At 35.4% G+C, this 12,830-nt stretch overlaps 1 protein-coding gene across 4 annotated transcripts in view; it reads right to left on the bottom strand.

Annotated features, from left to right (window-relative positions):
- Positions 1–2,221: 2,221 nt before the first annotated feature.
- The window catches only part of LOC110370374 (acetylcholine receptor subunit alpha-like 1), a 216,998-nt gene continuing 206,389 nt past the window's right edge, over positions 2,222–12,830 (bottom strand). For 3 of the 4 annotated variants that reach the window (XM_064038768.1, XM_064038767.1, XM_064038769.1), the window contains 4 exons: positions 11,670–11,850; positions 8,098–8,688; positions 7,031–7,306; positions 2,222–6,953 (listed from right to left, as the gene is read on the bottom strand). In XM_064038768.1, the coding sequence (XP_063894838.1) occupies positions 6,741–6,953; positions 7,031–7,306; positions 8,098–8,688; positions 11,670–11,850 (1,261 nt within the window). In that variant the 3' untranslated portion in view covers positions 2,222–6,740. Of the gene's footprint in view, positions 6,954–7,030; positions 8,689–11,669; positions 11,851–12,830 lie in introns of those variants that run through there. The other variant, XM_064038770.1, reaches the window with a different exon arrangement.

Genomic DNA, 12,830 nt, shown 5'->3' with positions numbered 1-12,830 from the left:
CATAAAGGTAAGTGCAAACTATGTCAACACGCGGCAAGCGCATTGCAGCGTCGAAACGCAAACTTGGCACGGTAATGCGTGGCGGGTCGCAACTGCAAATTGTATGTACAGTATAATGTACATTGAACATGTTTCAACGAGTAACATCGTGGCGCAGACTGCTTGGCGATCCCTGGCGTCATATTGGGACCTGGTGCACTCTAGCATAGAGCAGTCCATAATAAATGTATGGGAATTATTTGCGTTGTGTTATGACTTTGCCACTAAAACAATGTGCACTTACCAGTTAGATTTTTAGGAGATTCGGTGTTTTTAGTGATAAAATTTTATCTTTGAGATATCGAATACATTTTTTTGAATCAAAAAAAGAAATATCCGGATAGTTTATTTTAATGTATCAGTTATCTACTCAATAAAATAAACCTTTTGTTTCTAATCTTTCCCACAATAGCACCATAAGATCAATAACTAATAAAATAAGGCACACACAACTTAAAATTATAATGTAATAGTTAATGCAAAGATAAAGAAAACCGTATTCAGATGCTGACTATCATCAACAATCATCAACGAGATATCATTTATTTATTAATGCTTATATATTAAGACAATACATTCACAGCCATGTTATGTACTTAATTGTATTAGTAAAATATGATAAAACGACATAGTTATCATTTTGTTTTATCATAATGGCAGTGTCCGTTCATTTGTAGTTTTCCATTAAAATTAGTCTGCGCTTTGCGTTCATGCGCTCTAGTGAGATCGTACCCTAAGCCTTGGTGAAAAAACTTTGTATTGTCATAACAATATTATTATTTAGGTATTTATCATTAACAGAATCCTACTATTTAGTGATGTTATTACTATTATTTTTAAACGATCTATTTGCTGTTGTAGGAAACAAAGTATTCTACTGGCACTTTACAATCCGAATTCAGTTACTTATTTCAATCGGGCCTTACTTTTGTGATAGTCAGCATCTTGAAGGTCGGGTATCTTTCTTGGCTGACTGAGTCTGCCACATAAATTGGGGACTAGTATAAATTATGTGTTAACATAGTGTGATAAGATACTGATGACAAATCCAACCTACGTCAGAAATTAGCTACTACAGAGCTCGGCATAAAGGAAAGTGAACTCCCTTGCAGGTTTCACGGGACGTCTGATAGATTTTGAGATAGCTTTATACAAAGACATTTTGCAACGTATCAATGGAGTTCACTCACTATTAGTAGTCATCACACTATAGCTCCAAAGAATAGTATTTGACGTTAACACCTGAAGTGGGGTGAATTTGATATTAATTCATTTCTGAAGTAGGGCCGACATCAGCTAAGAAAGAAACCCGCTCCAAACGGCTACACTAATAATACATTCATTTGTTTTTTTATATATGAAAGAAGGAAGTGTCTATATGCTTGTGATTAGTGGTTTTATTTATTTCTGTATTTACATCTAATCGTGTTGGAAGCTCAACGCAAATTTCGTGTGGTTTCATCTACCTATTAATTACACGTTTTTTTATATATCTATGTTTATTATAACAGTAAACTATTAGGTAGGAAGATGAAAGGGAAATAAATATATAATAGCTTTAAATAAGCTTTTGAATGAGGCTGTGGCTAAATATTTTGACTTTGAATTGCATAATAGAGTATCGGAGTTTTGAAAATAATGGCATTTTGACTTCAGGTAGTGCTTTTATGAATTAAAGCGACGAGATTATCGTGTCAGATTTTTCTTTGCATTGACTCAATTTGCGTTGCAATCACGTTTAGTTCGTACTTGAAAAGTGGTTAATTATTTGTTAAACCATGTTATAACATAATATAAAAAGAGAGTTGTTAAGTTAATTGATGCTAATATGTAGGTAAGTCATATCAGCCACAGCCTGAAAGATTTTCTTGCAGCGGTCCTTTTGATAGTTTAAATAGATTTCAAGCAACCTGATTTAAGTAAAGAAATGGTTTGATTTGTCAGCTCAAAATGACTAAAGTAATGAAGAAGGAAATTGATATATGAGCCCAAGTATATCAATCTTAGCAGACATGTTCCTGAAATCGGAATAATGTTGATCGGTTAGGTATTTTTAATGGCCATTATTGAAAAAAATATGTTGTTGACCTTCAATTTTAAGTTTATATTTCAAGACCACTGCCAACCCCAACGTAGTTGGGAAAAGGTTCGGATGATGATTTCAAGACCACTGCAAATTGTGTGACTAATCGATAGAGATTTACAGACAAAATCAACGTGTTAGAAGAAGGCAGTGAAAATAATTCTGAAGTTGATAAAAGATAACATATAAAGCAACAAATAGAAGAGGAACACAATAATACCTTACGTCACTTTGGAAGACGTTCGATTAAACATGCAAATACGCCTAACTTACGATATTTATAGATAGAGAGTATTTATTATGTAAAGAGTAAGATAAAACGATTCCAAAAGCAAACGAAAGGTAACGTGCAATAAAGCATATCCAAAAAGTGTTAGAAGAAAATTACTATCCGAAATTCTAGATTTCATCAAACCTAATTATAAAGCGTTACGGATTATTATACTGACTTCCTTCCAAAAAATATTAATTTACATTTTGTAAGTCAAATGAAATGCATTATGATAAATTCTGACTAAAGTTCTGAAGATCTTATTGCTGTACCAACATTTACCGACAAAGCAAAGGTCAATAAGTCTACGGCATCCATTCACTACTTCTACGTTAGCTCTAAGGGTAACGTGAAAGGAACGTAGAAAAATAACTTGTCAATTACAAATATTATTTAAATTTCTATGTTGATCAGCTATATTTACATGTCAACATTTCGGTAAGTTGATTCTTAAAATTATTGACAGCCATGTGATAGCTGACTATGAGTTCACAACTCTATTACCCGATGTAGACAAACTTGTTCATAAAATATAAGCTTAGTATTAAAAGGACGAAACACAACGTACAAACATAACAATAAGTCTATTCTAATCTCCTACAATTCTAAGAATAACAAATATTTGGCACAGTCCCAACCTTTTTCATAAAAAATTCAAAAGTAACGAAACACAACGCTGACAATAAATAACAAATTTATCTGACACCGCGTCTCCAAGTTGACTCATTCGTCGACTAACTCTAAAAACACTGAGAAGCTAATCATTTATTATAATTATATACCACTTAACGCTAATATACATTATTTCATATCTATAATCTTATTGACGAATGTACTAGCATGTGTTTATTGTTTTTATTACCTATCTAGTGTCAATTATATGACAAAATCCTATACGTTCAGTTACCCGTTTATCACCCGAAATATTATAATAATTAAACAGGCGTTTAGCCTGTGACTAACAATTTTCGAAAGACAATACTTGACACTTTGGTAACGAAAGGTCTCATAGACGAAGTTTAACAAACTGAGATCCTGGATCATATAAACAATTGTAATAGTATTGAGCTTGATGCATTAACTTTTAATATTAACGAGGTTTTTGGAATGGAGTTTTGAAGGATTTAAACTGAAGAAACGTTTAGAAGTATGTAAATTGAATAAACAGACTCTGATTTTTGTACCGTTTAATATTAGCTGAAGAATATTTGGGGTAAAAATGCATTTAGATCTTTAGGTACGCACAGTAAATTATGAGTAACAACAGTCACCTTTTGGAAATCAAAGAGCGTTCTTTTTACAGCAGTGGACGTTTTACAGCTGAGATTATGACAATTAAATAATCATGCAAGCCTGACGACAGAAATCTAGTTGATATCTTTTTAAATGGTGTACTGTAACGTCTTGGTGCAAAGACTTCTTGAAAGGTAGGAAAGGTTCCATTCACTAATATCAAATCTTGATTTTGAATGCTTTGACGACCACGTCAACAATTTGAGGCTGGACTTATTCTTTGGGACTCCTTAAAAGTTTTTTATGAGAAATGAAGTCAAAGATCTTTACTATTCGTCGTAAGTCAGACTTGCAATGTGTTTACGTCAACTTTTTGAATGTGACCGTAGAAGTAAAGGTCACTTTACACATGAAATATGTAATTTTATGTAATCTTTGAATGTGACTTTAATGACCATGTTTATATACCTAGCTTTCAATACAAAAATCAGAGTCCGTTAAGTCTGTAAGAGAGAAATTAATTAGATCAAAATTAACGTTCACGTATACTTACTGGGCCATAAATCGTTGTATTGACATAGCTCATTAATTTCGACAGTATACGACCGCAAAACTTGCAGTTAACCAAGGCGAGTTATTTGTATGAATTTATTCTGTGTCGTTGCAAGAACTCGAAGACAAACCCACTTCCAAACTAGCTACGCTTTTCTCCATTTCACGCCAAGTATTTACATGTTGCTTACTTCTAACATCCCATACTGAACTTCACTCGATCCTAAACATTATTCTATGGTGTTATAGAAAATCTAACTATATTATTTGCAGTCATATAAAAATAACAACAGACCGTTTTATCTAGCAAATATCTACAATAAAAGTCGGGATGATTACGGAACTGTGTGCCAAGCCAGTGGACTTAACTAACCATTATTGATTAATAGTTATTATTATAACACTAAATTGGTGTATTTCGGCGGTGCAATAGCACGTTCCTACTTTTTATTACCCCACCCACGTGAATGTTTCAATTAGAAAAATTAATTAAGTGAGGATACGTTACAATTCCATCCAATAATTCCTTTAGAGCCAGTTCGTATGTGATACAGCGGTTACTGTAAACTTCTGCTAATATTATCGATCAACCTTTACACAGCGAGCTTTCCACAACGTCTAATACGTTAGACCGTTTTCTAGTTTATTACGTATCTAAGCCTAGACTAGCCATTTTACGCGTTACCCTCGACACAAACAGCTATACACATTCAGTAACACTTATAATTACAAAGACGAACCACACAAAACAATTTGTTTTTTATTTTTTTTATTAATTTTACATTATCCATCCCTGTTTTCCTAACTGCTCGCTGTGGATTTTATTCATCATTAATATCAATAACTCTGAGTTTTATCTAAGTTATTACCTAATAAACATTATCATGATTTACTTTGACATATCAAATACGCGGCTCGAAATATTTTTTTTTATTACTTTAGACTGCTACAAATATCCTACAGAATGGGTTGAAGTGAGATAACGACGCGTACTGCGCCCGACTGAAGTCATAAGTAATATCAACACAATAGTGAGTCATGACTTCAAGAACGAAAGGTAACATCTAACACGAGTCTAATCTAGGTACAAATTAATATAATGTTACCTAATTTACTTACTAAAGTCACAAACCTCAACAATGATTTATTATCTAATAGTGTTAGTGGTAAAGTGCCAATAAGTGAGTAAAGACTTTACATTCGGTGAAAATTTGTGAGAAATATAAATCAGGAGACATTGTGTACTAAATTTACCCTGTACTCTAGGTTTTATAGTGAAAATACTGTTAATATTATCATTACGGAAGAAGTGTGGCGAGCCTCATCGGCTGCAGTGGAACTTAAGCTTTAAGAAAGTGAATTGATCAGTCGTTACATTTTGGGCAAGCATTCGTTTTACTTATAAATACATGATAATATATTTAAGCGAATCCAAAAGATATTTCTAACGGCAATTAAGTTAGCGCATATAGAAAATCAACATCATTGACTCGCGAACGTATCTTGTCTATGTAACGTAGAATGGGTTTGGCACTCCGTTTTAAAAAATCTAATAAAACAAGTTATCGATCTACCTAAGAATACCCGATCTTTATAAAAATGTTTTACTCTTACAATTGGCAGTCAATTGTGTTACACAAATAATTATATCTATTCATAGATTATCACGATCGCGATGTGACTATCTGGCATTATGATGAGTGTCTTACTATACTGATGACTAGGCTTTAAACCTAACTGTATCTACAGCCCCTTATGACATACTACAAAAGGGAAATTATTACATTTCGTCAGTATCGATATTGTCCTTATGATTTTTACGCGAGTACGCAGTTTATCAAATATTATATAATGTATAATTCAAATTTTATTTCATAATAATTTAGTACATAATCTACATAGTCCGGCTCTCATCGAGGACGTTTGCACGTAACTATTATTATAAATGTCTGACTCTAATCGACTTTTCATTGAATATTACCACTTTACATTACTTACACATACGAATTTGAGCTCGATTTATTCGAAGTAAATCTTATATTTAGTAATCTATTACAATATTTATGTTTGTTACCATCCCAAATGAATACGACTATCGCAAGAAATTAATACAAACACCTAAAGATAATCTGTACAATGTTTGTGCGCTCGTATCAAATTATTACTCGAAAAAAAATCGTTCCGTTGAATAATTGTAAACCAATACGTTCCGCTTAAAGTATAAATGTTCAATACAGCGATTCTAATATAAAAATAGTTATGGCAGATCCGGCGTCAACACAAAACGGCCGTTGCTTGAGGTCGCTGCGACAATCGAACATCGACGGACAGTTTCACATCGACTGTAATGATTCTATATAAAAAGACGGCTTAGGATACGCTTACGGCGTGTTCACGTCCATGGGCGCACCGGGCGCTTGGCACCACACACAGCACTAAAACACATAGTTCTCGCCTCACATTCCCCAACTGGGAGTCTTAAATTGATCATCCATGCCACCACATGACGATCAGCTCCCAGAACGTCTTCGGCGGCGAGTGGCCGAAGACGTAAGACGAATTTCAGAGACCCGGGTCCCCTTCCGAGCCCATCTTCAGCAGCTCCAACTTCTTCTTGGCAATCTTTGAGTACAGAATGTCTATAGGCTTCGTGTTGTCGTAGAAGGTCGGAGCCCTGAATATGATGAGCGCCGTACCCAGCACGCAAGCTATCGTGAACAGGAACAGGAAGATTCTATCCAACACCATCGCTACATACTTCCAGTCATCCTCCACCTAGAAATAATATCATTTGTTAGGAAAACAGGTATTTAAAAATAAATTAAAAAAGGACGTGGAGATGGATTACTTACACTTTCAAACTTATCCTTATTTTTGACATGCTGCGCAATAAACCTAGAACCTTCTATTGTCTTTTCCATCTCTCTCACGTAAGGTTTTTCTAGAGACGGGCTACCATCATCTAAGTCTAATCGGCACGGAGAACCTGGAGGTGGAGAAAATAGTTCATCGTCACCTCCAGGCGGAGGTGGTGGGGATGGAGGCATGCCTGGAAGTTCATACTCCTCGCATCCCCACTCTTTGAACTTCCCGTCCATGTCATCCGGGCCGAAGACATCCGTGAGTATCTGAAAAGGAAATTCAATTAAACAACAGTAAAAGGAACATGTAAGTCAATCAAAGAAAATGAGAGTAAAGTTAGAGGTCGTTCTGTGCAATCATGGGCGTCGGATGAAATGCCAGGAGATTAAAACGTCAGTGCGCGTTCCGCGAGGGCCAGTGTATCGACGCAGCTTAAGCCGGCACACAATTAGGCGGGAGTGGAGGTTTCGGCTCGGGCCGTGCCTGCTGGCATCGTATATATCGCGCGATCCGTCCGCAGCCACCAGGGGAACATAAATAACGGAGGCCGCGCGCGCTCGTTAAGCCTGCCCGGCGTTGAGTAATAAAGGAAAATCGAAATGGAATGAAATTGGGCTGGAAGCGATATTTTTGCGATACACACAGAGCACAATGGATTTAGAATATCGTTGAAAGGAGCGTTTCCCAGAAGAGTCCCGCGGCTGAGGACAATTAAAATGGTTATTGTTAAGGGCGGCTTCGACTCCGCTGTAATAGCGTTCTGTTTGTATTGAATCCGTTCCGATGGAAAATGTTTTGAATGGAGGAAACTCAATGAGAAAAGGCGCCGTGTTGTTTTTTCGTACTGAAAGAGATTCCCTCTGAAGAACTTCATTTGTGAAAGCTTTTATTTTACAAATTTAATTAAAACGCTCCAAGCCTGTGAGGTTTATTCCAGTCTTGGTGTAAGATAAACGCCGAAGTCTCTCGGATGATTAATGATGTACGCAGGGATGTGTTCCGGTTCAGTTCTTATTTCGTGATGTTGGTGATTTATTGCAGAATCAATATTTCTTACCTCGCTTGGTTTATCGTTATCATCGTCGTCATCGGGCGGTTTCTCTGGCCTCTGTATACACAATATTTTGGGTAAAAAATCTATAAAGACTTTCCGCACCCACGGGGCCATGTGGTGGGTGACTGGCGACCTAAAATTTATGTTTAGCACCACGATAGTGACAACTACTGATAATGTAACTAGCATCATAGTGAATAACAAATATTTTCCTAACAAGGGGACTGTCAGTGATGTTGGAGGAATAATTTCGGCTAACAGCAAGAAGAACACGGTCAACGACAGGAGAATCGAAATACAGAGTGAGATCTTCTCTCCAGAATCTGAGGGTAAGTAGAAGACGAGGACTGAGAGGAATGAGATTCCGACGCAAGGGATGATGAGGTTGACCGTGTAGAAGAGGGTTTTTCTTCTGAGCGTGATGTTAAAGATGATGTCAGGGTACGGTTCTTCGCAGCAGGAGTAGAATTTCTCGTTCCTCGTTGCGGGAACTCGCATGATATCCCATTCTACTGAGATGTAGTACTCCGACAGATCGATGCCCATCCCTATGCGGTCTGAGTCTGGCGTCTGTTTCAAGTGCCTCAAGTCCACCTGTAAAGGAAAGTTTAATCAGAAAATGTTTCAAAATTGTGTACCCATTAAAATGTTGCGTGGTATGGAATATTACTTATTTCACAAACTAACACGTATACAAATCAAGCCCCTTTGGCAAGTGGGTGTTCAATAAATAAATCAGCCATTCAGTTACCCTTTTCATTTCACGCAATATCAGAACCCATTAAAGGACCAAACAAATGACAGACAGTTAATAATACCATCCCATTCAACACCAAAATAGAGACATCAAATGCTCCTAAAAGAGTGAGACTGTTTGAAAACGGGGCATAACAAAACAGCCGAAATACGGCTATCCGTTATTAAGGAATCAGACCATTCACGCGAAGCTTTACAAATAGCTGTTATTGGTATCTTACTCAACTATCCAGAGAAGGTTGGGGATGGAGAACACCTGAATTCCCTTGTGAACCTTAACAGGGCGATATAAGGCGCAGATGTAAGCCGAGCCTTTATTTATGTGAAAGTAGGTGACCACGGATTTATTAGGCTCCTTAGTGGGATAGATGAATGCGTCTGTTTTGAGCGTACAGTTACAAAGTCTTTGAAACACTCCCCGTTTTTCATTCGAGTATGTTTTTTCCTGTTATTTCTTAGAGGAGAAAGTTTTCTAAATATTGGGATATGTAGTTATAGGTAGGAAAATGCTTGTTCTTGTCTACATACAAATTATTTTAAGCCAATATTTTAGCAATTTCTAGATTTGTAACTGAGCAAGTAAGTATGTAAACGCCTTAATCAAAAACCAAAACATGCAGGTAAAGTTGTCAGAATGGGTCTGTGGTGTTGTTGCTTTTAATATACTATAGGCGCTTGACAAAGTTGGTACACAATTTTGTGTAGCAAAAAGTCATACAAGGTATAAATTTATTTTCAAAGAGAAGATATTTATAGACAAACCTCTTCAAGTGATATTATTTCGAAATCATAAATATTTTTTCTCGATCCATCAAACGCCTCTCACTGATATATCGACTACTATCACATAATATTACACTACAGATTGTATGCCGAAGTATCTCCAAATATTTATATACACAGAACGATATAATAAATATTTCTCTTGACACTAAGTATTGGAAAAGGCTTTTTGCAAGGAATTCGATTACATTCGCTCTAAGCGTTTCGCGACGAAATTCGTTTAAGCCGCCATTTTTTTTTTGTTTCATACAATTTTATTAGAAGCTGAGAGCCTTTTATGAAAAATTTGGTTCTTCAGCGAAAATAAATTTTTGCTGACAGATTTTTTAGATAGTTTTAAAAAGAATTTTGGAAGTTTTTATTTTTACTGAAATTGGAAATGGATTTTTTTATAAAAAGAGAAAATTCATCATAAAAATAATCTTTAGAAAATTCTGTTTCCAAACCATCCCATTATTTTAAAATAATAACAAGAGTGTCAAAATAATCCCTGTAAAAAAGACCCATTATTACACCGTCATAATAAAATTTATTCGGACAAAAAATACAATTTTGTTGGCAATCCATAAAATCACATTTTGATTCAATCATTTCGTCGTCAGATTCCCATGAATGTCATTTTGTATGGACATACGGGTGTAACGTGATGTCACACCCAATTCATACAATATGCATGTTATTGGTTTAAGATTTTATTGCTGACTGTACTGTGCGTTACTTCAGTATTGTAACTTGTAGGGCAGTTTTCCAAATTTTTTAAAATATCAAAAAGGTTCCGGTATCGTTTAAAGAAAAAAAACGTATGTATGTATATGTTTCAAGCCAAACAAGATTCCAGGACAAACCAATTCTTCCCATACCGCGATCAGAGTAATTACTAATAAGTATAGTTGATAACTGAAAAACCAGCTGATTCTGATATAAATACACTTTACGATAAACTAGTACTAATATTGTAAGTACAGCTAGAAAGTCAAAATAAGTTGATAAACTGTGTGTCGTGAGCAATAGTTTTTCAATCCTTTTAACAAAATAAACTGCACCTCAATACGGCTGTGAGGCATTGCGCTCAGTAAACTCTTATGGGTTCTGTAGCGAATGGCTCACTTTGGCACAATTTCAACATCCGTATATATCAGTTATTTATCGGAGCCGTTAGTAATTCAGCAAGAGGTAAGTGCCAAGGTAGGCTATTATGTGCGATATAGACTGCTTTAGTCGGTCGCAGTCTGCTAGAGTTGGAACTACAAAGCATAGAAACACGTAAGTCCATGATAAAGTAAGCTAGCTTGTAGATAAATTAAGCGATGTTAAAAGATTAAAGGAACATAATAATAATACCTATTTACCGTGACAAATATGCCTCAGCAAAATAATGTACTTACGTAAAACTGTTTTTAATATTAAGATTTCAATGCACCACATACTGAGTAATGACTATTCTATTCTATCAATATGATATCGCCCAGCATTTAAGTTCAACAAATATTATATTGTATACGCTAAAATAATATCTGTTCACTGCTTGCTTAAATACCTTTGTAAAGTTTCTCTAAAAACAATTATGATTAATTTATTGATTATTAGAAATTAAGCCAAAGCACAAACTAAGTTAAAAAATAGCCTAAAACTACCCTTTAGTGTCATGTCTCTAGACGCGATAACAACTCTATAGAGCGGCTAGTTGTACAGGGAAAAGTGGAGGGCACCAGATCGCGCGGCCGATCACCTATGCGCTGGACCGATCAGGTGAAATCCGCAGTGGGTAGCTGCGTGTCAGACTGTACCAGAGAGTCTGCTAACAGAGAGAGATGGCGGGAGATCGTAAAAAAAAGCTGTGTCCGCCTCTAATGTGGACGGCTCAACGTGACCACGACCGCTCTGCCAAGAGCGAATCGACAGAGAAGAGAGACCCTTTAGTGTTCCGAGATAAACGAGCTATGTAACACTTAATAATCATTCCAATAGATCCTGATTAACGCATTCAAACAAACGAACTCTTTAGCTTTATAAATATTAGTCTCAATAAAACTCACCATGTAACCATCATAACTCCAAGAGCCGAACTTCATGAAGCAGGTCTGCTCGTCAAAGGGGAAGTACTCGACGTCTATCTCACAGAAGGACTTGTAGATCGCTGGCGGCTTCCACACAACCTTGCCGTCGTGATGCAGGATCGCTTTCGTCATTATCGTCACCTCGTAGTTACCGTCAGCGCTGGAAGTTTAAGATTAGTGTTAGAACTAAGAAGTCTTATGACCACATAACATGAAAATCTAATTAATTGGCAGATAGTATTTTTTAAATATAGGGTTTCTTTTAAAGAAATTGCCTTTAACATCCATCGGTCTTGCACAATATAATTTATCAGTCTCTTGGTGGTCAAAGCATTAAATTGAAACTGTTACTTCTAATTAATGTATCCAAACTAATTGTGGATATTCTGATAGAAGTAACTAAAAATGGTTAAGCTGTAATGATAGAGTGTATGTTTAAATAAATAAATAATAAAATAAACAGTAATCAATTTTTTATTACCGTTCAGTATGTTATACAGTGTTAATTTTATGAAAAATAAAAAAATATTATACCCTATTATTGTTTATTTAACGATAGTCTATGTTGCAGATACAGACTGAAGCTTCAAGTACCTCAACTTAGATTCAATCAATCAAATAGCTCTATGTCAAGAGAACGTCACATTTAAGTAGGTATTATTCTGTAATAGAAAGACCATTTCCCATATCTTTTCAGTGAACAGGTGGGTGAAATGTCTTTGTAAAATTAATGTTATTTACTCTGAATACAAAAGTACGGTAACTTCAGTCAGCTTGTCTTAAAACAAAATTAATTGAGCAAGGCGTTTTAATAATGTAAGGGAAAAAAAATAAAGATGAATATTTTTATAAAGATGGCTTCCTTTTTTTGTTGGTGTTGAAAATTGGCTTTTGAATGTTTAGCTAATTATTATCAAATGTCCTTTTGAAACGGTTCCCTAGATCTTTTCCCACACATCTTTGCAACCGATCACAACAATCTATCTATTCACTTACAAAACATATAATTAAGACCTTTATTTCATACAAGTAAGTGTCAAATTTCTACCTCTAGTTATCAAAATAACAGATACACAGAATATTGGAGATTACCGTTAGTAAATAAAATCGTTAAAATAAACCTCAAAAGTATATAAAGTT

Source organism: Helicoverpa armigera, chromosome 17 (genome assembly GCF_030705265.1).
Source record: "Helicoverpa armigera isolate CAAS_96S chromosome 17, ASM3070526v1, whole genome shotgun sequence".
Lineage (NCBI taxonomy): Eukaryota > Metazoa > Arthropoda > Insecta > Lepidoptera > Noctuidae > Helicoverpa > Helicoverpa armigera.
This window is presented reverse-complemented; position numbering and strand designations above follow the sequence as displayed.